At 43.0% G+C, this 27,364-nt stretch overlaps 1 protein-coding gene and 1 long non-coding RNA gene across 2 annotated transcripts in view; one reads left to right on the plus strand and one right to left on the minus strand.

The window, feature by feature from the left end:
• Nucleotides 1–5,893: 5,893 nt before the first annotated feature.
• LOC140910395 (uncharacterized) lies at nt 5,894–10,324 on the minus strand. Its single transcript, XR_013635690.1, has 2 exons — nt 9,582–10,324; nt 5,894–7,675 (listed from the first exon to the last, which is right to left on the minus strand). It is a non-coding gene; the product is annotated as an uncharacterized LOC140910395 (long non-coding RNA).
• NOCT (nocturnin) overlaps nt 9,429–27,364 on the plus strand; it is a 74,240-nt gene continuing 56,304 nt past the window's right edge. The window contains exons 1-2 of the mRNA XM_073341148.1: nt 9,429–9,632; nt 10,906–10,998. Coding sequence (XP_073197249.1) covers nt 9,482–9,632; nt 10,906–10,998 — 244 coding nt within the window. The 5' untranslated portion in view covers nt 9,429–9,481. The remainder of the gene's footprint in view (nt 9,633–10,905; nt 10,999–27,364) is intronic.

A 27,364-nucleotide genomic window follows, 5' to 3' on the forward strand; every position in this document is an offset into this window, starting at 1 on the left:
TGCTGACTGACTTACATTCGTGATCTGCCTTTCCAAAAACTGAACCTAGCATAATTAATCTCCAATTCTCCCACTCAGATGATCCAACTTGAACTCATGGCTGATGTACCTTGGAATCAATCTAAAGTACATCCCTCTTCCTGCTCAGCTACCCTTTCTTTCCTACATGCATGGTCAAGTAAGCAGAGCAGGGGGAGTGTGTCAGGTCTTATAGAGGTAGAACTGGGTAGAGAAGCTGAGACCTTAAGCAAGGTACTTTTAATCTGTGCCCATGTATCAAATGTGTAATATTAATATCTATCCCAGAGGGGTGTGGTGAAAGTTAGAGATTTGGGGGATTAAGCACTATTCAAGTGCAAAATATTTTTAAAAAATAATTACCTGAGTCAATTGTTGTCACATGTCACTGATCTCATCCCATCCAATCCAATTTTTAATCCCACTCTCTGTAGGGCCCTGCCACTGGTACTGTCCACCATAGCCTTTATTCTCTGCTCAGGGATCCTGTTGCTTCCTAGATATGAGCACACTGTAAAGTATTAATGAACAAGTTTTTTGAGGTGTGGAAGCATTGCAGAATGTCTGACCAGGCAAAGGGCAATCAAATTATAGGTGCAGTGTCTGGGCCTGAGGGAACATGGATGAAAGGTAGAATGTACAGAACTGATAGAAGTAACTAGAAGCAAGAAAGGAAAATAAATTATCCTGGGGCAGGTATATTTGATAAAGATTTCCTTGAGATGCATAGACACAGCTGGGTACATGGAGGGAAACAAGTCAAGGGCGGTTGTTTTTTCGTCCTTTATCTCATCCAAAACAAACCTTTAAAAACCCCACAGGTTTTGTTTGACATCTGTGATGTCCAATGACTAAGTCAGTTGAGATGTTTGTAGCTGCTACAGCATGGAGATTTATTTGTGTGTGTGTACACACATAACAAAAGATTCCATTTCACCCCATAGTGGGCCTAATCCTGCAAACAATGATACACAGAAGCGACACTGCTTAAGTGAGCAGTTCTACTGAGTTCCCTCAGTGCAGCTACTCATGAACAAAGTTATTCCCTGCATAAGTGTTTGCAGGATTGGGTCCTCTAAGGGCACAAAGAGTAGTGAGAGGTATTGCAAAAACTGCTGCCACAGTGCGTAAAATGCCTCTGGCTGATGCCTGAGAATGCATCAAGGTCTCCGGAGGCATTTTCTCATACCAGCTCTCTTACTGTGTCACAAAAACATTGTTTACTTCATTTTATTTTTCAGATCAAAGGAAGAAACATTTCAGACATTATTTTCAGTAAGACCATCTGCAATTCAGGGAAAGAGTTTGCTGTACCTTCCATGTTATTTTTTCATTTCACAGGGAACAACAGCAGGATGCTGGGAATCGTGGAAACACAATGGAACCCAGGCAAGTCGAATCTGAAGACCTGGTTCTCTCTCTTTTGCATACTCTGCAGCACAGGCCTGTTATCTAGCTTTGTCTAAAAATAAGACTACAAACAGAGCTCCCAGGGTCAATCCTGCAAGGTGCTGAGCGCTGAAGTTATTGGGATTACTCGTGTGTTAAGCAACGACTTAAGTGCTTTGCTGGATCAAGTCAGGGATGCTCAGCACCTTGCAAGACTGAGCTTCTAGTGAGCAGGGGGGTAGACTGTTGGGCTTGTATCTGACTATAAAGTTGAAGTACACAATATACTATAAGAGATAAGCTTGAGTAGACAGAGAATCCAAAAGGAACCTACTTGGTAAATTTCTGGATTTGCTTTCCCTTTCTGTGTACATGTGTGATTGAAAGGTTAAGCAACTGACCATGGTGAAAGCTGAAGTACTTTGTTTATACACAGAACTGGTACAGTTCATGCACTGTGTAAGAGCCTCCATTTTATGCCCAGTCACTAACTTCCTTCAGTCACATTCCAAAAGAGCAATATCCCCTAATAGTGTTAAGTGAACTGAGCTCCATGCTTCAGCTGTGTGCAGAAGAGTATGTGAGCAGAGTGAAATAAGTCCCTATTGAAAAGTAGCTTTTTGATAGGTTACAACTGAATGACAAATGAATTTCACTAAGGACTAGTTTTCAAGGAGAGAGCATAAGTGTTTATGTATAGTAGGGTGAAGGAATTTGCTTATATTCTATGAAGGCCTGTAAAAAATATTCATAATGAAATTGAAAAATGTTGACATTTGAAGATTTGCATTTCATAGAAGTGACTGAAGTGGGCCTCCAGAATTTTTTTCCCCCTCCCTCCAAAATTAACTCATCAGGATCCCATTTCTGAGCACAAACCTCAATTTTTTGGCAGTGTTGAGTTTCAGAATTTATTTCAAACAAGATGCTTTCACATTATCAAAAGTTAGAATGTGTGTTGTGAAACCCACCCACCTCACAAACATTTAATTGAAAGTACATTTTCTACGTTCCGAACTGGCCCTGGGCACAAATATAAAAACACTGAAATATCCCAGAAGTTAAAATTCATTATTCTGCACACTAATAAATCCATGTTTATAGGAATCATGAGGACTCGGTATCCATAGTCACAGAACCTTTCCTGTCAAATGCTTTGTGTTTTTCTCTAGGTATAGTATCTGTAACAGCATGTACCTCAATACAAAAATTAGTCTAATAAAATCAAAACTATAAAACCAAAATGTGAGGATAATGCAACCCTTGCAAAATCTGGTAATACTTTACAATATGTAACCTAGGGAGCACTAGCCATTCACAGCAAGCTTGTGACACACACACACACACACACATGAAAAACACCCTAACAAATTACACAATAAATTTTTTATTAGTGATCCATTATCAACCACCTTCTGCTACAAGGTCAAAGACCAAACCATACAACTCCAGAGGAGAAACATTCTTGCAATCCTCTGTTCCATTTCAGCTCCATCACATGGAAACGTTTTCAGAGTCTAAAGAGAAGAAAAGAATGAAATTGTTTATCAGAATAGCACAAATGGTTTGGGGACAAAGTGTGTGTCAGATGCCAAAAGGTGCTAACGCATCTGTCAATCATAAATTCAGATAGCAGAAAAGTAATGTTATACAGTACCAGTTGGCCTGCAGGCAGTGAGGGTAGGTGTTATCCAGAGAGTGCAGTATGCGCAATTACAGAAAATGATAAAGTATGTACTAAAAATATAGAAAAAGAAGGAATCTTTACATCTGGAACATCTGATTTTTTCAGGACGTGGCAAACACTGAGCCCATTTTGGGGATAAAAGAAATTAGGGGCCAGTATTATACTAAGAAAGATAAAAGGGTTGGGTGATTGGAGGTAAGGAGGAGACAAAAAAAAAAGAGTGGGAAAGTATTACGTTTGATTTTATCCAGAGAAGGAAAAGGAGATCAGATAATCAAAGTCAATATTAGAGCAAAGGTCTGAAAGGGCAAATTCAGTTATCTCCACGTATTGATGTTAATGGGAATGTACAGAAGTAGCTGGGGTTAGAATTTGGCCCTTTGCTTATATCATTCACTCTGGAGGTGATGGAATACCAGAGAAACAACAAACCTGATTCCAAAAGCTGATAATTCATGAACCTCTCTGGCAAACAAGACAACTTCTGGCCCACTAGCTAGCCAGAGTCAGCTTTTTTTCCTGATCCTGAAGAGATATTAGGGAACGGCAAATCAAAACGGACACCACACTCCTTCTTTTCATCCTTCACCTCACACTCACTCCCAAAATGTTTGTATTTTGAAGAACCTTTTTACTCATAAGATTTCATTTTTATTTATTAGGATTTATACAAATGCTACATGGAAACAGGGCTATCCAGGGCTGTAAACACTGTCACATATGGGAAATACACATACCAATGCAAATAAATCCCCTACATTCAAGAAAGAAAAAGAAAGCCCGTCAACTTCCAGTATGTATGTCCTAGTCATGAGCGTGTGCGCGCACACACACGCACAGAGAGAGAGAGAGAGAGAGCTTTACAGCCATGCCTGAAAGTCAACAGATTTGGGCTAATTCAGACCAGCTAAGGAGAGACTTCCCAAGGTCTTCATAGACAATCCTGACAGCAGTTGAGTCAATACCACCTCATAATCAACCATATCAACAGCAGCTAATAATTCCACCAAAGTCAAAGATAAAAACTTCCATTGACTTCAGTGCGGCCAGGATTCTAACCCTGATCTTCATTCCCTGTCAAGACACCCTCTAGTAAAGTCACCAGTACAGTCTTTGAGCCATACACAAGCCTGCACCCAGATCGATAAATGTTAGAAGTATCTGAAGCATGTAAATACTCCGTAAAGCTTCATACCATTTGGGTGGAGTTCTGGGAGAGGGTGTTTAAGTAACTGGGGTAGCCTTGCCGGGGAGGGGTTAGCATTGGTCCTGGGGGCCAAGGAGCTCCATTTCTGAGAAGGGGTGGCCGGCCCAGATAATGTGCCAGGGGCCAATGAAGGAACCAGTGCTGCAGCCTGCTGAGGCTCCAGAAGTTTGGAATACCCAGGAATCCAGAGCAGCAGAGGCTTGGATTTCCCTCAGAGCAGTCCTAGTGGGTGACCAGGAGGAGACACTCGCTAGGTTCTGTGACAGTCCATAGCAAATACTGAGCTGCCGCAGAAGAATCATCATCAGTGTAAACGCTGAAGTCACCAAGCACTGTCAGCCTTGAGTAGACTGTGCTAACAACTGATTTTTCAGATCACGGGCTGATCAAAAAAAATTTTTTTAATCATTTAGTGTTAACCCAACTGAATTTTTTGGAAAACCCAAAAAAGAAAGAAAAATTGGGGTGGTGTCAAATGAAGTCTTTTGTTTCATTTTCTAGTTTGCTTTAAACAAAGGGGATAATAAAATTGAGGCAAATTTCAAAATGAAGTCATTTGGAATCGTAAAAATCTAGTGTGTTTTTTTTATTTGAGGGGAGGTTGAAATTTTTTGTTAGTTTTCCACAAAAACAATGTGGCAAATTCAACACCAGATTCACAGAGTATTTCAGTCAACCCAAATCTGCCTTTTGTTCACAAAATATTTTATATACTTTTTTTGTTGGAAACATTTCACCCAGCTCTAGTCTTGGGTCACCCCAACACCAAAACACCAACCATTCAGGCAGTAACTTCACAGTGCAGAGGGACATCTATATATTTCTGCTCTCTGGAGTTCTGGCCAGGACTGGAAAAATAAGTGCCAAAATGCTACCAGGAAGGCTCATCTCAATATTTCCACCCTAACCAAAAATACAAGGTATCAGGAAGCTTTTAAAACAGCCTGTTTTGATGAGATTTCTAGACTGGCTTTAGATCTAAGAAGTTTGGACAAAAATCAGAACTTCTGGGTGGCTGTCCAAACCTTTTAGATTTTTCTCATCAGATTTGTTCGTTAATATTCATTCAGACAGTGACTTCACTGCTTCACCAATTTTATCAGCACTGAATCAAGGAATCACCTTAAGAATCAGAAATCACCTAATGAACTTTAGCTCAGAAGAACCCCAGATTATAAAAAAACAATTTTTAGCAGGTCTGTTTCCAGCAAATTGTGTGTAACATTCGGTGTTTAACACCACTCACCAGGAATACTGCAGGAGGATATATCAGCAATGGCTTTCAACTGTTACTATTATTACTACTGCTGCTAAGAGCAATATGCTCAGAGCAATATTAATGCCAAGAGAAAACTGAAATGTGATTGGTATAGGCCTTACTTTTATCTCCATTATCAACATTACTAATTTTTTTATATCACATTACTACTACCATGGGAGCACATAATGTGAAAGAGTGGCAAAAAAGCAAGAATCTGTTTCTGTCCTTCACTGGTTTTTATATCTAAACTCCCATCTAATAACGACAATGACAAAACAAGACAAAAAAAATTGAGTTTTTGTTGCGGTTCAGTGATGAGACAGAACACAGCTTTATGCAAGCAAGCAGGCTGGTCAGCGGAGATGGGCTGTTCTGCCCCCCCTGCCTTCCACCTTCTCCTTTTATTATATTTCTCCCCCTAAGCATTACACACTGCTACACAAAGGAATGTATGACGTTGATTCATATGCTTAGTTACCATCCTCTATCTACTACAATCCTGGTTCTCAGGCCTTGAGCCCAGGCTAAAGAAACCTCCCACAGTAGCTGTCCAAACAATCAAGTTCTCAGGGTTCATATCTAGCCCTTGTCCTTGGATAGAGCAATGTGTGCATTGCTCCTAGGAAACAGTCAGGGTGTGTCCCGCCTGCTTCCAGGTGGAATAGCTAGACATTAACCCTTCATCTCCCCTTTTTTGTTTATTGAAGTTGGCCATCTCATGGTAGCCGCCAATTTGTTTTATCATGCTATTTAACTCCCAGACAGACAAGGACATAACCTGGGGAGCTTTCCAGGGCAAAAATTTTACAAAGTCTTAACAAGGAAGGAATACATTGTACACAGCAGCAACAAAAAATAAGCCCAATGATTACAAACACAAAATAACCAAAAGCTTAACATTTGCAATATAATCATCTAAAAGAGGTACACTTTTTTTACTACAATTGTGACCAGCAAAAGGCAATATAAGTATCATTTTACTAAGACAGCAAAGGGTGCCATCACTTAAATTTGCAGGAATATAATTAAAGGTGCATGAACCACAAGTAAAAACCCATCCTGATGGTAGGATGATATGGCCATAATTATATAAAACATTAACAGCATGGGAACAATTTAAAAGGGATTGAGAAATTTTTTGACAGCCCAAGGGCACCTTTGTACTAGTGCAGTTAACTACACGTGCACAGGTGACATTGTGAGCCCCGGCCGGGTGCGGTGTGTGAAGGGATATAGCCGTGCGAGGCAGAATATAGTTGGCCGGGCCCCAATTAGCCATGCTAGAGTACTGGGAGAAAAGATTAGCATAAGCAAAGAGCAGTATCTTATTCTCCTTCGGACTTGTAATGGGGGAGGCGCTTCCGAGCCAACCCCTACAGGAAATAGCAGGCACAAAAGGCACACAATCATCACAGAATTAGCAGTGATTTGGGCGAGAATCGCCACAAACAAAGTCTTAGGAGTTTCTGGCTGCTGATCTGCTGCCAGTTTTCGTTGAGCCGTGCGACCAATGCTTTTACTGCTCCCCATGTCACGGGCTGGCTTGGGACGTTACGCCTCCTCCGTTTCCGTCCCGCCGTTGTCGACTCGGGGGGCAACGCGGTCTCCTCCAAGGTCAGCTGAAACTCTGGTATGGGATTCGACAGCCCCTGGTGCCATGCCATGTTGTTTAAGTGCTGGTCGCACGCACCGGGCTGGAACCCACAACGGTCCTGCAGGGAGAGACACAGCAGCATATCCCCGACCCCAAGTAATTAGAGGTGCTGGGCCCAGCCACTGTGGATCGGGCAGCTGACGGTAAAAGACACGCGGTCTTTCCAGTACCTCAGATTTGTGAAAATGCCGATCCGCAGGGGTCTGCTGATCTGCATTCAGTGTTAAATTATGTAAAGTAAACAAGAGGATATACATCTGTTGTTGAATGTCTCCTAAGGTTCAGAGACGCAGCTCCCCTTGTTTTAATTGTTTATCTAGCAAGGTTTTGAGGGGCGGACTGACATTGTCAGAGCAACAAGTGGAGAAGACGCGCTGTGAGACAGCGAGTGAGACAACGTCGATCCAAAGCCTCCTCCACCCCGAGTTCGATCCTCGGCAGCTGGCACCTGATAGGGGACTAAAATCAATTGTGCAATTGACCGTCCACGTGGGAGCGACTGTGGAAGATGAGTCCACACCTGAACCTTAATAATGCCAGTGTAATCAGCATCAATGACCCCTGGAATGACAAAAAAGCCCTGTTTCCCAGCATGTGAGCGAGGGAGAACAAGACCCACAAAGCTGGCAGGGAGAGGTCCCGTCACCTGTGTAGGTATGGCACAGACCTCCCCTGGCAGCCGAAAGTCAGTGTCCTCCTGCATGATCAAATCAAGCCCTGCACTTCCAGCAGTCGCTGCCCTCATAGAGTCTACGGATTCCAAGGCAGAGGAGCGATTGCCTGAGTAGGAAACACCCCCGTTTGGCCCTGGGTTCGGGGGGGACCCGTCGCGCGGTTTCCCGACCCGCTACGACACTGATTAGCCCAGTGATAACCTTTCCCACACTTGGGGCACTTCTTTGAGGGTCGGGCTGGTGCCTTAGATGAGCGGCACTCCCGCTGAAAATGACCCTCCTTTCCACAGCGGTAACAGCGCTTCCCCTCCTTCCCAGTTTTTCTGAGGGCGGCAGCCAGAACTCCAGCCTTGTGGGCTTGTGTGCCAATGTTCTGGCACGCCCGCAGCATGTCTGAGAGCTCTAAAATACCAGAGACTTGTGCTGCCTGGAGAGCACGGCGGCAATCCTCATTTGCATTTTCAACTGCCAATTTTAACAGGAGCTCGTGAGCTGCCTCAGTGTTATCCACCTGTCGGAGGATAGCCTCCTGCAATCTGTTGGTAAAATCCAAAAAGGACTCTAAGGCACCCTGACGGATACTGACAAAGCTTTTGGTAGGCTTGCCTGAATCCGGGACCTTCTTGAAGGCATGCTGGGCACAGGTGGAGATAATGGGGAAGACGGCCTGAGGGAGTTGAGACTGCATCCCAATAGTAGCAAACTGGCCCTCCCCTGCCAAATGCTCATAAATGATACCTTACTCTCTATATACCTGGGCTTGGCGTTCTGCCATCTGCCGATACTCACTAAGCCAAATAACATACTGACTGGGTGACAACATCATGCGCAGCAGCGTTTTCCAATCCTCAGGGATTAGGGAGTACCCAGCACCCATCCCTTCAATGAGACCACGCACAAAGGTGCTAGTCAGGCCAAATTCACGAATTGCTTTCTTTACCTCTCTAACCACCGAGTATGGCAGAGTGGTCCAGGTGCCCACGGGGTTGCCCTGGTCATCATTCTGCCAGGTCACCGGGCAAACGGAGACCAGATCAGCCAGCTCCTCTGCTGTAAGATCTGATCGAGCTTTCGCTGCGTGAACCATTTGTTGCACCAGCGAAAGCTTCTGAGCAGATGCAGATGACTCTCCAGGGGGCCCCATGGGGGGAGGGTGATCACACACCGGCTCCGGTGGGGAAGGCCAGGGAGGCGGTGGTAATAGAGGCACTGGGGGCGAAGCAGGGGGAGGGATGGCTGCAGGAGCGGACGGGGGTGGCAGGATCGGCAGCTCCTCTGTTGGTGCTGAAGAGGGCCTTTCCGAGGCGACACGCTGTGTCGCATCGCCAGGAGGGGGGATGACTGCAGGGGCGGACGGGGGCGGCGAGAGCACCAGCCTCGCGAGGGAGGGTCTGTCTGAGGCGACACGCTGTACCACGTCGCGGCAGAGGTGCCAGGCATGTAAAGCCTGCACGGGTGCCCGAGGCTCTTTGTGCAATGTCTGGCCCAATCGCTCCCAGTCCGCTAGCTTAAGGCTTCCAGCTTCAGGATACCACGGGCACTTGGCACGCACCTCCTGTAGCAGGAGAGTGAGTTCTCGAGCCGGGCAGTCATGCTGAGCCTTACGCAGCAAATACTGCAGCTCATTGCAGTGTTGCACTTGCAAAGCAGAGAGGGAGCTTCCCATACTTACCACAATGAAAAATACTCACCGGGATCCACGAAGTGGATGAGTGACGCGTCTGAAACCCTTGCCGGGCGAGGTGAGTGCTGAGGGCCCCACGTTTGGGCGCCAGTTGTTGCGGTTCAGTGATGAGACAGAACACAGCTTTATGCAAGCAAGCAGGCTGGTCAGCGGAGATGGGCTGTTCTGCCCCCCCTGCCTTCCACCTTCTCCTTTTATTATATTTCTCCCCCTAAGCATTACACACTGCTACACAAAGGAATGTATGACGTTGATTCATATGCTTAGTTACCATCCTCTATCTACTACAATCCTGGTTCTCAGGCCTTGAGCCCAGGCTAAAGAAACCTCCCACAGTAGCTGTCCAAACAATCAAGTTCTCAGGGTTCATATCTAGCCCTTGTCCTTGGATAGAGCAATGTGTGCATTGCTCCTAGGAAACAGTCAGGGTGTGCCCCGCCTGCTTCCAGGTGGAATAGCTAGACATTAACCCTTCAAGTTTTAGTTTTCTCCTTAGCTATACTCCCATAATGAGGCAGGTTCTCTGCAAACCTTTCCCTCTTACCTGGATGTTCTGTCATAATGGATCAGCATGACAACATTTGTGACACGCCTATATGTTCATTTTTTAAGACAAAGAATAACTCTCTATATCCAGCCTGCCAAGACTGTGGCTTATGCGTTTTCATTCCCTCATGCTATCAGTCCTGCATTTTACTGCAAACATCACACAGATGTCTTGGTCAATGCACATTAAAGGCTTAGCTTGTCCACTTCTTGGAAAGGAAACCTAACGTTGGGAACATGCTAGATGTTAAAAAAAAATAATAAAAAAAATAAACAAATAAATAAAACCACCACACAGCTTCCTCTATTGAAAATGAAACTTTATATCTTAGGGAAAAATACAACATATAGTCTGTAGGGTGCATTATGAACCTGTTATTGCATATGGGATTTATGATCAAGATCTCTCTTCCACAAGGATCCCTATATGACAAACAATCTGCTTTGCAAAAGCCTTTTGTGCCATCTAGTGGCACTTCTTTATAAAATCCACAAAGTCTTTTCCGCACAGGCTGTTTGGAAAAGATGAGCCAGGTTGGCAGGAAGAACAGCCCCTTAAGGCAGTCTCAGTAATGGATATTGAGCATCTTTTTACCATACCAAACCAGCAAAAGCTTATTTGTAAATCACAAAACTGTGCTGCATTTACAACAGATTGCCAATATGTTCATGAGATTCTGAAAGGAGAAGTCTGAAGTGTACTGTGTGTTTTTTCCCCAGTCACTGTCTCAACAGTATCATCTTGAAGCATACAGATAATGGCCAAATTCTGTTCTCAATTACAGTTGCATTGATTGGGAGTCGCACAGGTGTGTGGGAAGGACTTAGCCCAGAACAGCGCAGTGTATTGCAGAACAAAACAGATAAGAAGAGGTCTGGTGAGTTGAAAAGGTTTGATTTATCTTTGAGGTGAACAAATTACTAACTGAAGGAAGATACTCACAATCAGCTCTTAGAAATATGTTCTACAAGCAAGTAATTGCTATCTGCTAACTCTTAATTGCGGAAATGAATGCTAAATTTGTGACTAACAATAATTTGTTTTTGTGGTATCTCCCCTCTGAGGATCTCAGTGTGCTTGAAAGACATCAGTAACTTCACAATCATGACACCCTTGTGACATAGGCAAGTATCATTATCCACACTTTACAGGGAGGGAAACAAGGCAAAGTGAGGTGAAGAGATTTGTCTAAGGGCATTTGGGAAGTGACATAGTAGGGAGTGGAACCCAAATATCCTGTCTCTTATCCCCAGATGATGCCCAAAAAGCAAGTTATTGATAGCAACATGCTTTACATTGCCTGAGAGGGGTAACAAATGAAAACCATTTTAAGTCCAATATTTATATAGTAACCAATTGGCTATGGGAAGAAACTTTATCAAATACACTTCTTAATATTGTATCACCTTATCAAATACACTTCTTAATATTGTATCACCTAGGAGCCCAAGTCAAGGACCAGACCCCACTTTTCATTGGCAATGTAGAAACACAACGACACTCCTGACTACAAAGAACTTACAATCCAAGTAATACCATGGAAATAGACACAAGACAAATGAGAAAAAATCAGAAGGGGGTAAGATTAGGTAAACTACAAGGCTATAATTCTCTAGCCCTTTTCTGACCTTTTTCTTCCCCTCCCAGCCCAGTGATCCATGTCATCTTGCATAAAGAATAGTTTAATTCTCTGAAGATATCTAGAAAGGAGTGATTTAAATGATTAAAGAAACCCATTTCCTTAAAACAGGAATTCGCTAAGAATGAATCCAGGAGCCTTGGAAACATTTGTTTCTTGAACAGCCTAAGCCCTTGAATCTTCTCCAAAAAGGTGGAATTTAGGGGTGGCAAAACCCTTTGCCAAACATCCCACCCCACCCCAAATTTGGGGTCCTAGAAACACAAAGAGGCATCTCTGCTTTCATTTTTAAAAAATTTAAAGTTTCTTGAATTGAGGCCTATACAGCTTCCTGTTCCTGTGTTTTGGCCTTGTCAGTATATTATTTTTAACTGCTTGCAGACACATTTGCTGGCTAAATGTGGCTGGGGAAGGGGAGTCATCATGTGTTCAGTAGAATCTTCTGAAGACAGCAGCTATAGTTTTACTCTAAGTGTATGTGGTGGATAGAAAGATACGAGCTTTCCTGAGAATTTTAGAGCACATTCATTTACATTACTAATCAAGGTTAATGATCAAGAAATCACAGTCTGACTCGTAAAACTTTGCTATTGGAATAATTTTCCCTTTCCAGCTATTCTTTTTTAAACCTGTGGCTTGTCTTTTCCTGGTATTCCTACATGGTCTTATTTTTAAGTGCATACTTAAAGCATACATAAGCTTTTGACCCATGAAACACTGAACCCTAAGTGTTTTCTAACATAGGAATGCAGATGCTCTAACTAAGGTTTATAATCTTCCCCTCCCAGAGCAAACTAAATTATATATAAAAAAAAAAAAAAGATGGTCACAAGGCAGATCTCACACCTCCGTCAGCTTGTACCTGCATGTGCCTAGGTCAAATCATAATGATCTATTGTATAGATGATTAAGTGTAACTCCCAGAACGGAGAGGAATTGTATGGGATGGTCCAAGGTGGTTGGAGTGACAAAATGGATGCAATGAGGAGAAAAAGAAAAAAGGAAATTTAAATTGACTATCGAGAAACATTTCCTAACAATTAGACTGTAGAACAGCCTCTCTGGGGAAGTGATGAAAGCATCATTGCCTGTGTCATTTGCCTCAAAAATGGAAAAGCACTGGAGATTTGGCAAAGGTGAACTATAAAACTCAGGGGTAGACTGTCAGTTTATAACCTGCCTTGAGTACTGGGCAGCTGATAGTTGCACTACCCCAGAAGCAGACTAGGGAGAGAATTGTGACCTGACCTCCCTCTTACTTCAGGGAGAAGGAATCTGCTACCGATATATACCAGTAGCAGATTATGTCTCTGTCATTACTGGCTCAGCTATGCTGATTAGCACATAATAGGGAAGGAGAGTCAGGACTCTGCGCATACAGTACACTTGCTTGCCTACTCCATACCACCTGTGCGTGAATGGAGTAGCAGCCACTTGGGTTGGCCCATTGCTTAATAGTGAGGAAAACAGTATAAGATCCTATGTAGAACAGAACAGAACCCTGGAGTATGTTCTAGAGTGAGCTGCTATGCAGGCAGCCCACACACAGAAGTAAAGGGGCACCTTACTGTCCCTTACTCCTGGCTGAAGGTCCATAGGGTGAGCCATGGTCTTGCCCAGGTGACTGAATAGTTCCAGCTAGTAGACTCATTTCTCATCTCTATAATAATGTTACAACTGTAGCATCACAAACAGCAACTAACTAAATATTTGTCATCACCCAGACAGTTGGATGAAGAGTGTGAAAAATTATGAGTGAATATTTGGGTAAGCTAAAGAGAAAGTCTGTTCAGTGTATTTGCACCACTTTGTATACTCACTTCTAACAGATATCTGTTAATCAAAGTTGTGTTTTACTTTCTTTTTCTTTTTTTATTAATAATTAGGCCCATCGCCAAAATGTTGTTTTGTCTCCAATAGAATGACTTTCAGGTGAAAGTATTAGTACTCAGTAAGTGGATGAAATTCTGTTGCTATGTCTACACACTTCACGCTGTGTGTGTGATCCCCAGTTAGAGGAGACCTGTTCCCATTAGCTCTCATTGATTTTGCATGCTAAAAATAGAGTGTCATCACTGCAGCATGAGAAGCAAGACAAGCTAGCGTCTCCAAGTGCATACCTAGGGTCTCAGACACGTGTATACTCACAGCAGCTAGTCCAGTGGCTCTCAGACTTTTTTACTGGTGACCCCTTTCACATAGCAACCCTCTGAGTGTGACCCCCTTTATAAATTAAAAACACTTTTTATATATTTAACACCATTATAAATGCTGGAGGCAAAGCAGGGTTTGGGGTGGAGGTTGACAGCTCATGACCCCCCATGTAATAACCTCGCGAACCCCTTAGGGGTCCCAACCCCCAGTGTGAAAATCCCTGAGTTAGTCCCTCCGGCTACGCTCTATTTTTAGCATGCTAGCTCAATGAGAGCTAGCACAAGTATGTCTTCTCAAGCTAGGAAGCACACCCCTGCTCCAAGGGTAGACACACCTTGAGCTATGCAGGAGGTGAGACTAGATGATCTAATGGCTCCTTCTAGCCCCTTTTTTTATTATTATTTAAAAAAAAAAAAAACCACATACCACACACACACAGAAATTTTCCCGACCAAGATAAAGCAGCAATAACAGGGTATCTTGCAATGTCATGCAAATTACCACCAGTAGGCCAAGGGGCCAAGATATCTATGGGTTTTAGGGCTCATTGGTTACAAAGACAACCCAATGTTAGCATATAACTCCTTGGCAATATTTATACATTTAACTACCACAATTGGTTATATTTGTGTATGTAAATAGTCATTTAGCTGACCCAATGACAATTTGCATATTCCTCTTGCTATGGGAGCGCAATCATGATTCTTATGCTCACAAATTTAAGCTCAAACTTATGTATGCATTTTGCCCACAGACCTATAGCCTTCTGTAAAAATATGGCCCTTAAATTCCAGGAGTTTTACATTACTCCTGGCCACATGCAGCTATGAGTAATTATATCATTTTTTTCCTAAAAAGAGAGACATTTTAATTATGACAAAAACTGAAATTGGAAGACATAGGAGTAGGGAAATGGGACATTTTATGGAATATCCCAAAATATTAAACTAGAATTACACTATCGCATACTTTGTTGCTGATGTGACACTGTTATAGTCTTCAGGAGACCATTGCTCTAGTCTTTTCAGAAGATCAGGCCTACCATGGGAACACTTATAACCATTTGGTAATTGTAGAGATAAAGACATGCAAAAGTACATACGCAATACTAGAGGTGAGAGGTTTATAAATAAGGCTAAATTTTTGTCAGATATTTTTAGTAAAAGTAATGGACAGATCACAGGCAATAAACAAAAGTTCACAGAAGCCAGTGACCTGTCCCTGACTTGCACTAAAAATATCCTTGACAAAAAGGATAAGCGAGTTCAGCACCCACCCAGCTGGGCAGCTGCAGGGAGTCCCCCTACCCCCAGGAGAGGGGCTGAGAACTGCAGCCCCAGAGCAGAAAATGTCACAGAGGTCAATGGAAGTCACAGATTCCATAACCTTCATGACACAATCATAGCCCCTTAACTATAAATGAATAAGATTATAAACATTGGTTTGAACTAGATATGAATGTGTGTCATAGGAATCACTACTGGGGCACCTCCTTGTGGCTGAATCTGGGGAATAACTCCACCCAGTCTGACACCCCTTTCTGTCTCTTGCTTGTGCAGTCACCTCCTCTCACACTCCAGAGGTTGCAGTGTTTCTTGTTTGTGACTCAGGATGCTCCTTCTTTATGATTTGGCCCTCCAGCCAAGTCACTATAGTTTTCCCCTTCTGGGGTATCAAAGTCTCCCTGGATTGGCTGGCTAGGAATCATTCCAGGCAACCCTACACTTCGAGGCTATGCCACTTCCCCAGTGGCTTGTAGAGTAACTCAAGCCTCCCACTCCTCCGAATTCCAGCTCAGGGACCATTCAAATCAGTAGTCAAGATCTACACCATCCCATACCTTGCTGCTGTTTCTCTGAGCCTTTTGCTACTCCACCTCTATCAGGCTTCTACTCCACTATGCTTCTGAGTAAACTTTTCCTTCAGAACCTTATGCCTTCTATTCTCTCCCAGAATTTTCTCTTTTCCATCTCGAAGCCCAGAGACTAACTACAAGCTTCCCCACTACAACCTCCTTCTGCCCTCATTTTCTGGCCATATGCCAGTTTCCCCCCTCCACCTCCTTCCTGTCCAGCTGGTCTCCATCCTCACTTAGTGCTTGCTCATCAAGCCTACCACTACCTCAGGTGTGGCCTATCAGATTGTTTAACCCTTTCCAGGCTAACAGAGTGAACATCACAACATGGGTGTGAAATCTAATGCCTTGAGTTGTCACACTGATGAATGTACTGGATAGACTAAAGTCTCTTTCAAGAACAACCTGCTGTATGATCAACTGGCTGGATTTTCTTGAAATCGTTAATGTACTATACAGATAATAAAATGTGTCTAAATTTTCCATTTATAGTAAGAATCTGTGCTATATGAAGATGCATCCTGAGTGATCCAAGACAAATGCATTAAAATGACAGAAGCATTACTGAGCCACTCTGTTCCAAACCTCCATGAAAAAAACATTTACAGTCTGAAAAAATCAAGAGGGAAAGAAAAAGACTTCAGATTCCTAGTCCTGCAAAGACTGATCCTCAGCTCCAGCCTGTACTCTATTCCTTTCAAAGATCACAGGATATTTTCTCAGTTGCATGTTTTCCTTATATTGTCACACCAGGGCACGGGTGAAAGTAAAATTGAAAACTTATCGGTACGGGGCTGGCTCCCCCAGAGGGGGCGGAGCCTTAGGTGGAAGGGATGGGGGTCAGCATCCCCCAGCCAGCCCTTCCAGGCTGCCTGGCCTGGGGCTCCAGTGGCTATTTAAAGGGCCCAGGGCTCCAGCCACTACTGCCAGCAGCCGGAGCCCCAGGCCCTTTTAAATCGCCGGCCCCAGGGCAGCTGCTCCTTTTGCCCCCACCCCCATTGGCAGCCTGGGGGGGCAAAAGGGGCAGTGACAATAAAGCTCTGCTCCTTTTGCACTCCCCTTCATCGGCTCTTCTGGGTCGTCGCTGCCCCTTTTGCGCCCCCCTCCCATCGGTGGCCCTGCTGCTAGGGACCTGGTAGAGCCGCCAACTGGGGGTGCAAAAGCAGCAGCGATGTTAAAGCGCTGCCACAGCAGGGTACTTAAAGTGCTGCCACGGCAGCGCTTTAAAGTAAGGCGTGAGGGGCCGGTACCGGCAGCCACTTTTTACCGGTACGCCGTACCGGCCCGTACCGCCTTACCTTCACCCATGCTCCAGGGAAATCTGTCCATTCAGTCTTCAGTGTCAATTGGTTATTCAGTCCTTGGAATATTTCAAGATCTCCCCCACATACACTCTTTTAGAATACCAAACGTGAGGACTAATAGTTGTTTACATCCATTTAAACATTTCTAATGACTCCACAGAGACAGATTTCTATAACCTGGCCCTCAGGTACCTGAGGAACAGTCTTGCCCCTAAGTTCCTCCATGGAGAGCAGCTGGCTCATCTTTACTCCATGTCCCCACATTCCAGTTGGACTGAGCTGGAAATGGAGCCTTTTCAGTTCACAGAACACCCTGCCTAAGTAGTTGCACCCAAATCCCTTCTTAGCTGCATTCAAGGCTCAGCAAAAGGCCTTAAGGTCAGTTAACTGTTCACTTTAGACTCCCTTTTTCACTAGAAGCAGAATCTTAGTACTGTGTCTGAATTCATTATAAGTGGACTTCTTTGTATTTACCTATATTATTTTAAGAAGGGTTAGGAAAAGCTCCTACAAAGATAAGGGTAGAATAATTTCTGGATTTTGTAATTATCATCCCTTATTGCCACGTTCTCAGCTTTTTTCTTGCAGTTAAAACCTCAGCTTCTCACAACCTTCAGACATACCGCAGAATCCTAATCTTTTGTGCCTGTTCCTCTGGTGCTTCAAAAGACTCACTGAGGGATTACATAAACAGTGGTTTATGTGGGGCTTCTGCCATCTAAGGAGATCAGTCATAAATGGCTCAGAAAGCAACAGGGAATGGAAACCACATTTCCCTCTCCTTCTTCCACCCCTATACTAGCAGCTGATGATGACCTCCTTTGGGGCTGCATAACCCAGAGGTTAAAAAAATTGCTTTCTCACTATTCTGTTGCTATTTTCTTCTTCCATTTTAGATGGCATCTTTCAGATAATTTGGTCTAAACAGTATCTCCTCACCTGAGATGCCTACACACAAAATGATCCCTACAGAGAAATACTATGCTTTTTCACCGTGCCCTCTGCAGTCAGCATTATACTTTGCATGTAATTATTTTGTGTGTATACCAGCCATTAAGAGTTTATTACCCTTTAAGAACCACACTCCCATGGGACCAAATGGTGAACCTCTCTTGCTCACCAATAGGAGTTTCACAGTCTAGCCCGTTACTGTTACTTTGAAATAACACACTGGAGGCACAGCCTTTCCTCTTCCTCCCAGCAGACATTATCCATTTTACCAAGTACCAAGACGTGGCCTGGTTCCAAACTTGAAATTCAAACTCAGCACCGGCTTTAGACAGCCTTTGCACATATTGGCAATGCTTCCTGTGTACGACAATGCACGACAAAGCCTGTATTCTCAAATTTCATTGTCTTAGGGTATGTCTGCACTGTAGTCAGATATGTGATTGTAGCACATGTAGACATATTAGAGCCAGTTTTGATCTAGATAACTTGGATACCAACAGCAGAGAAGTGAGTCTTAGGTAAGCTTCATCACAAGACAGCTGCCCAGATACATACCCATGTTCCCAGGCAGGATTGTACAGCCTGTACCAAAGTTTGTACTACCGTGGCTTCACTGTTAGTGGCATCCAAGTCTATGCATGTTGCCATCACACACCCTAACCCCAGTGTATACATATCTGTCACAGGGCAGCTGGTCTCTGTAGAATGACTGAGCCTAGCACCTCTGGACTGGAGCAGGTGAGCCTAATCCAGCTAATTAAAGAGGACTGGGCTACACTTGGGCCTATAAAGGGCTGCTAGTAGGCAGCTGGAGGGAAGAAGGAGTGAGACAGGCTGAGATCTAGGGTGCAAAGTTATGCTGGAGTGGAGTTAGTGCTTGGCGTGAGGCCCAAGGGTTCAAGAAAGCAGCCCCACAGATATAGCTCCAAGGGGGGAGCAGAGCTGGTGGAGGTGAGGAAGCTGCCAGGAGCTGGAGTGCTAGAGACCTCTGGGATGGGTGGCCCTGAAGCCTGGTGGCCAGGCATTGAGTTAAGACTGTCTGCTCTTTGTTATAAAAAATAAACCTCTTTGACTGAAATGGGGCATGGCAGCACATGGTTGGAGCTGGGAAGTGGTAATCACCTCTGGTGGCACCATCCTAAATTAGAGAGACAAGGTGTGTGAGGTAATCTCTTTTATTGGACCAACTTCTTTTTGGTGAGAGAGACAAGCTGTCATGCTTGAGGACCTGAAGAAGAGCTCTGTGTAAGCTTGAAAGCTTGTCTCTCTCTCACCAGCAGAAGTTGGTCCAATAAAAGATTACCTCCCCACCTTTTCTTTCTAATGTCCTGGGACTGACACGGCTACACCACCAACACTGCATATCCTAATCAGGGGTTCCCAAGCTTGGTTTGTGGCTTGTTCAGGGTAAGCCCCTGGTGGGCTACGAGATGCTTTGTTTACCTGAGCATCCTCAGGCATGGCCGCTTGCAGCTCCCAGTGGCCGCAGTTCACCATTCCTCGCCAACGGAAGCTGCAGGAAGTGGCGAACTGCAGCCACTGGGAGCTGCGAGCCACCGTACCTGCGGACACTCAGGTAAACAAAGTGTCTCGTGGCCTGCCTGGTTTACCTGAACAAGCCATGAACCAAGTTTGGGAACCCCTGTCCTAAATTAGACATTAAAAGATAAACAAGAAAGATTTTTAGTATTCTAGAAAGAGATGCTGTGAATCTTAAGACCACAGAAAGAAAGCTAAAAGGAGTTCTTTCAGAAGTTAAAATGTATGAGTATTTCGTTTTGGTAGAGGGAGAGAAGCAAGGAAAGGAGATGCAGAGATACGTTCTAGTTCTCCCTAGACTATGAAGTAGAATGCATGCTTCACTAACTAGTCACATGGCACTTTTCACCTTTCTAAGCAAGGATGCTTTTAAAGCTTCCATATCTGTCACTCACTGCTAATTCATGCACCCAAATGTGACACTGAATCTAGTGTCTTCTCCCCAGCTGCCATATGGTACCAGTGATAACTATCACCCACCCATCCCCCAGCATCCCTAACCATCATCTTTCCCTTATGAAATGATTATGTTTTTACTGTGCAGTGTAAACAAGTAACCGAGAAAAGGCATAGTGAAGAATTTCCTCCATTCTGATGTCCTTGACTGAAAGTTGAGATTCAATTGCTTTTCTTTCAAAGCATTCTGTATTTGATAAAGAACATCAGTGGCTGCAAATCCTCTCATCAAAGAGGCATTGACTTTTTAATTTTATAAATGTGGCTCTTTTCCATGAGGAATACAGAGAATTCATTAATAATCACACAGTGGAGAGTTCTTCCACCTACATATTCTTTTCCTCTGGCTATTGTATAATTACACAATCATGTCTTATCACAGAAACTTTTCTCTTTAACTTCTGTGTAATGTTTGACTGTGGCTTTTTCCTGTACGTCTCATGAAGAGAAAGAAACCCTGAAACATACATGTCCAGGGTATAGGTTTCAATTTTGTGTGGTTTTTCTTAAAATAAAACAAAGAGGACGCAGAGCGAGAGAAATAATATTCAGCAAAACATTCCAATCAGCTAGTGACAAATACACAGCTACTGGTGTAAGAAGTAACAGAGCCCTCAGGAAGCTGCAATCCTTTCTCTATTGGTTTCTCTTTTTTTTCTTAATTCCTTGTTGGTATTTTGTTATTAGTCCCCACACAGTAAACAATGGGTTGCAAATTCTGACAAAATAAACTGCTGAAATGATTATTCATTCCTTCATGAGATTACTCTGTGAGCCAAGGACTACATGTTCTGCATTCTGTGACTAAGATACAGTCCCATGTGTTTTCCCAGTTCAATCAAGTGTGCTAAGAACTGTCACAATAGTCCTTGATGCCAAGAAAATAAAATTTAGGGTAGAATTGTAAACCTGAGTTGCATTTTAATGGATTTTCATTTGCACCTGTTTTCTCCACTCTTTATTTTACACTTTTTAAATTTTTATTGACTATCCATTACATTCTTAGCATCCCTTTCAACAGCAAAAGAAAAGGAAGTTGTTATTTTACCTATCTGGATAATTGTTACTGAAATGTTGTCAAATTCTTAGAAGTGGCTATATTTCTTTCATGTCAAACTACTGGGACTGAAATAAAAATCCATTTGCAGGTTTGTTTGCATCTTTTGTTCCTTCTAGAAGAAGATGTTAAAAGAACAAATAAGTCAAAGTGATAAATTATGACAGAAAAAAACCCAACATTTGAATTGCATGATAATAGCAAGAGCATAGGGGTCTGAGGGAGGATTCTATCAGCATCAGAAAAGAACAGTACTGGAAGTTATTTAAAATTGATAGAAACCCTCTAGGATCCACAATCCCAGAGTTGTTTCCCTTTGGAAAAGCAGTTTTCAGAAGCTTCAATTAACCTTAATTGAATTCTGCCTTAGTAGTATCTGGAATTTTAATTGACTGGGAAGGTGATCATAAATCTCTGTTCAAAATACAGCTTGGCCATTAGCAAATCCCCTGATGACAAAGCAAAGTGTCATAGAGAAGGACTTAGCTATTCTGCAGGTAAGGCCAGCTTTTAGATCATAAAACAAACATTCAGAAGGAAAAATCCCCAGTAGTAAGAGCCAGTCCTATGAGTAGTCATTGTTCTCAGTGCTAATTAGCTATTAATAAGAACTAGTGACTTATTCCTGTGCACAGCATTCTTAAAGGACTTACTTAAAAGAGTGCTTATCACACATTTTGCTTTTCCACGTACCTCTTCCTGCCAATATTCAATTATTCATCTAGGCCAGAGGTGGGCAAACTATGACCTGCGGGCCACATCCAGCCCGCGGGACCGTCCTGCCCAGCCCCTGAGCTCCTGGCTGGGGAGGCTGGTCCCCGGCCCCTTCCCCCCGACTCTCCTCCCCCACAGCTACGCTGCCGCGTGGGCAGCACAACTTTGCACCCACCCACCTCCCAGGCTTTCCAATAAGCCTCTCCTGCTGCTCTGAGCGGCATGATAAGGGGGCGGGAGGAGGTGGAGATTGGATAAGGGGCAGGAGTCAGGGGACAGGGGGCGGTTGGATGGGGTGGAGGTTCGGGGAAGGGGGGCGGTCAGGAGACAGGGAGGGGGGGTGGATAGGAGGTGGGGTCCTGGGAGGGCAGTTAGAAATGGGGGTCCCAGGAGGGGGCGGTTGGGGGACAAGGAGTAGAGGGAGGTGGATGGGTCAGGCATCCGGGGGGGCCTGTCAGGGGGTGTGGATGGGGTCAAGGCAATCAGGGGACAGGGAGCAGGGGGAGGTTGGATAGCGGGTGAGGTCCCGGGGGGGGGGCAGTCAGGGGCAGGGGGTCCTGGGAGGGGGCGGTCAGGAGACAAGGAGCAGGGGGTGTTGAATGGATCAGGGATTCTGAGGGGGGCAGTCAGGGGGCGGGAAGGGGGAGGGAGTGGATAGAGGATGGGGGCCAGGCTGTTTGCAGAGGCACAGCCTTCCCTACCTGGCCCTCCATACCATTTCACAACCCCAATGTGGCCCTTGGGCCAAAAAGTTTACCCACCCCGATCTAGGCTGTGGTTTTCAAATGAGTCCAAGGGAGTTAGGTGCCCAAATGTGATTGGGGTTCACGGGGATTTCAATGTCTAATTTCCTTGGACTGTATTGAAAATCCCCATCTCTATTATTTTTCCTTAGCATGAGCTTTAGCCTTGGAGACATCTCACAAATTTTGTGATCTCTGAATTGCCATAGGTCTTCTAACAGTATTGCACACTTATCACATACTACATTTCAGGCAGGAAATAAATATTTTTTCATGGTTAATTATGCACTAGTTAACCCTAAGATGAGTGTTCAGAGTGTGGTCGAAACTTATGATATGTCTATACTGTAGTTTTAGCCCATTCTCTTACACAGTGTTTTCTTCAACTACCCCTACCAGCTAAGCACAAAACCCTCAAGCAAATGTTTATTTGTGCATTATTTGATCAGTCATTAGGCATTTCCTATATAACATAATTTGGTGGTCTTGGTAAGCCAAGGATTTAGTGAAACTCCAGTGTTGGGTATGACAGACTGGAAGACATTTGGGGGGAGTAGCTAAAGCACACAGAGTGATTTCTCTGAAAGTCCATGTAGACCCCTAGACTTAAATGAAAACTTGTTACTAGAAGCAAAATTTAAACAAGGATATGTTCAACAATTAAGTTTAATTATCCATATTTAAATATTTAACTAAAATACCACAGTTTTGGTTTTCCATTTCAGAGAGTAGGAAAGAAGGTTCAAGATGGTCACCAAATTTTAACCAATTTTAGCCCCCTTTCTTCAAAAGATTGATTTTGAGAAACAAGAATTTTGTATGTAATAGCAAGGTCTTTAGGTCAAGGGTGTAGGCAATGTGGCATAATATACTCTAGTTAGAAGTGAGGATTTAATAGCCTATATCAGAGGTGGCTACATAAAACAGGGCAGCAGAGTGAAAATGTGATGTGTTTTGGAAAATGATCAAATGAATTACATTCCATACCTACAGCATATTCCAAACTTGATTGTAATGGTGTAAGTAGAAATGGAGAATGACGTTCTTGATGGGCAGGTTGATGCTGAGTTGAGCATCTGTCCCCAGAGCACCTGCAATTTTACTACAGATTGATTTTATTGTTTTTTCCCCCTGTTTAAAGCCTAAGTGTCTTGCAGAGAACTCTGCCTTCTCTACAAGACTCATCAATAAGAAAGAGAAATGTGTCCTTGTCAAGGCTGCAGGACAGGTGTCTATACAATGGAGCCATCAGCAAGACTTCTCTGGCTTTTCAAACAGGTTTAGCAGTATTAATCCCTATTCCACCTCAGCAATGGAAAAAGCAGTTAGATGAGTCCATTAATAGCAAGGAAGACAGGCTGAGAAGCTGTTTTTCATCTCTGCATGAGAATAGGGATCAGGCCAGGAATCATCTGACTGGGTATGAAAGTTAGTTCTAGAACTGGACGTAGATAGATGATTTACAACTTAGTGATTATGACAAACTTAAGTTATTTTTTCCTAATTAAACATTTCTTGACTTAAGCATCATCATCTAATAGGTAACAAAGGATAGAATTACTGTGATTGCCTGATTGCCATTTGCAGTTTACAGGGTTATACAATATGACTGTGTGGTTTCTATAAGAGCAGCATTTTATGATGTTGAATTACACATGCAGATGACCAAAATAAGGAGGTATAGTGAATCTATAGAAGCATTAAACATAGACTCCAAATACCAACAAAATTTAGGGGGTGTTTGAAATCTGGATCAGAATGTTATGGATTTGGTCCATCTGCCATATCAATTTTAATTTATACAAACATATAGAGTACACATACTTTTTAAAGACACCATAATAGAGGTTCAACTTAAATATATACCCCAAATTAAAAAACATAGTAAGAGAACCAAAAAAGTGCCACCGTGGCTAAACAACAAAATAAAAGAAGCAGTGAGAGGCAAAAAGGCATCCATTAAAAGTGGAAGCTAAATCCTAGTGAGGAAAATAGAAAGGAGCATAAACTCTGGCAAGTGAAGTGTGAAAATATAATTAGGAAAGCCAAAAAAGAATTTGAAGAACAGCTAGCCAAAGACTCAAAAAGTAATAGCAACATCAATTTTAAGTACGGTATATCAGAAGCAGGAAGCCTGCTAAACAACCAGTGGGCCATTGGATGATCAAGATGCTGAAGAAGCACTCAAGGACAATAAGGCCATTGCAGGGAAACTAAATGAACTCTTTGCATCGGTCTTCACAGCTGAGGATGTGAGGGAGATTCCCAAACCTGAGCCATTCTTTTCAGGTGACAAATCTGAGGAACTATCCCAGATTGAGGTGTCATTAGAGGAGGTTTTGGGACAAATTGATAAGCTAAACAGTAATAAGTCACCAGAACCAGATGGTATTCACCCAAGAGTTCTGAAGGAACTCAAATGTGAAATTGCAAAACTAATAACTGTAGTCTGTAACCTATCATTTAAATCAGCTTCTGTACCAAAGGACTGGAGGATAGCTAATGTGATGCCTATTTTTAAAAGGGCTCCAGAGCTGATCCCGGCAATTATAGGCCAGTAAGCCCGACTTCCGTAAAGAACAAAATTGTCAGCTACACAGATGAACATAATTTGTTGGGGAAGAGTCAACATGGTTTTTGTAAAGGGAAATCATGCCTCACCAATCTGCTATAATTCTTGAGTGGGAGGTCAACAAGCATGTGGACAAGAGGGAACCAGTGGATATAGTGTACTTAGATTTTCAGTAAACCTTTGACAAGGTCCCTCACCAAAGGCTCTTAAGCAAAGTAACCTAGCTGTCATGGGATAAGACGGAAGGACCTCTCAAGGATTGGTAACTGGTTAAAATACAGGAAACAAAGGGTAGGAATAAATTATCAGTTTTCAGAATGGAGAGGTGTCATAACCATACAGCTAAGGGTAGCCTAGAATTCCTGCTTACCTGTAAGGGGTTAAGAAGCTCAAATAACCTGGTTAGCACCTGACCAAAAGGACCAATGGGGAAAGAAGATACTTTCAAAGTTTTAACCTAAGCTGGTAGAAGTAAGCTTAGGGGGTCTTTCATGCGGGTCCCCACATCTGTACCCTAGAGTTCAGAGTGGGGAGGGAACCCGGACAAGAGGTAAATAGTGGTGTCCCACCAGGGTCTGTACTGGGACCAGTCCTATTCAACATATTCATAAGAGATCTGGAAAAAAGGGTAAGCAGTGAGGTGGCAAAATTTTCAGATGATACAAAACTACTCAAGATCGTTAAGTCCCAGGCAGACTGCGAAGAGCTACAAAAGGATCTCTCAAAACTGGGTGACTGGGTAACAAAATGGCAGGTGAAATTCAATGTTGATAAATGCAAAGTAGTGCACATTGGAAAACATAATACCAACTATGCATATAAAATGATGGGGTCTAAGTTAGCTGTTACAACTCAAGAAAGAGATCTTGGAGTCATTGTAGATAGTTCTCTGAATACATCCACTCAATGTGAAGCAGCAGTCAAAAAAGTGAACAGAATGTTGGGAATCATTAAGAAAGGGATAGATAATAAAACAGAAAATATCAAATCCATGGTATTCCCACATCTTGAATACTGCATGCAGATGTGGTCGCCCCATCTCAAACAAGATATATTGGTATTGGAAAAGGTTTAGCAAAGGGCAACAAAAATGATAAGGGGTACAGAACAGCTTCCATATAAGGAAAGATTGATAAAACTGGAACTTTTCAGATTGGAAAAGAGATAACTAAGCGGAGATATGAGAGAGGTCTATAAAATCATGACTGGTGTGGAGAAAGTAAAAAAGGAAGTGTTATTTACTCCTTCTTATGACACAAGAACTAGAGATCACCAGATTAAATTAATAGGCAGTAGGTTTAAAACAACAAAAGGGAGTATTTCTTGACACAACGCACCATCAACCTGTGGAACTCTTTGCTAGAGAATGTTATGAAGGCCAAGACAATTACTTATTAATGGGGTTCAAAAAGAACTAGATAAATTCATGGAGGATAGGTCCATCAATGGCTACTAGCCAGGATGGGCAGGGATGGTGTCCCTAACCTCTGTTTGCCAGAAGCTGGGAATGGGAGACAGGGAATGGATGTCTTGAATGCAGGGAATGGTCCTGTTCTGTTCTTTCCCTCTGGGGTACCTGGCATTGGCCACTCTCAGAAGACAGGATACTGGGCTAGAGGGACCTTTGGTCTGAACCAATATGGCTGTTCTTATATAGAATATATATGTATTATTGACTATATATATCATATACTTTTCTGTGTAGGCTATAGACAGAAAGATACAAAATAACATGTAGGCTTGATCCAAAGCTCATTGGAGTAAATGGAAGGATACCCACTGATTTCAGTGGGCTTAGGGTTGGTTCCTAAGGTTACCCAGTTAAGCACACAAAAGTTAGGATACCCAAAAATCTATGTTAAGTGTGCAACCTTAAATCTATCCCTTTGTGCCTACACATTTCAAATAAGTCTTTAATTACACAATCATATACTGCTATATCATACAATTATCCTACAACCTTAGATACACACAAAGCATCTCATAATATAGTTTCATTCTTTGTAAATTTAAACAAATTTCCTTCCCATAATGACTAACTACATCTCTTTCAGCTTACAAATTTTACATAAATTTTCTTCCTTAAGGTATGGATTTGAATAATTATATTAGCACTGATGCATTATACATTCAACGGGATATTTTTGTTTTCCCTTGGCAACAGATAAATCTCTGAAGAGTAAACTATTATTGTATTATCTCACAAGCAGTTTCCCTTGGAAATACATGATACATATTATTGTATTAACAGTGTATGTG

The sequence above is a fragment of the Lepidochelys kempii genome, chromosome 4 (assembly GCF_965140285.1).
Source record: "Lepidochelys kempii isolate rLepKem1 chromosome 4, rLepKem1.hap1, whole genome shotgun sequence".
In the NCBI taxonomy this organism is placed as follows: Eukaryota; Metazoa; Chordata; order Testudines; family Cheloniidae; genus Lepidochelys; species Lepidochelys kempii.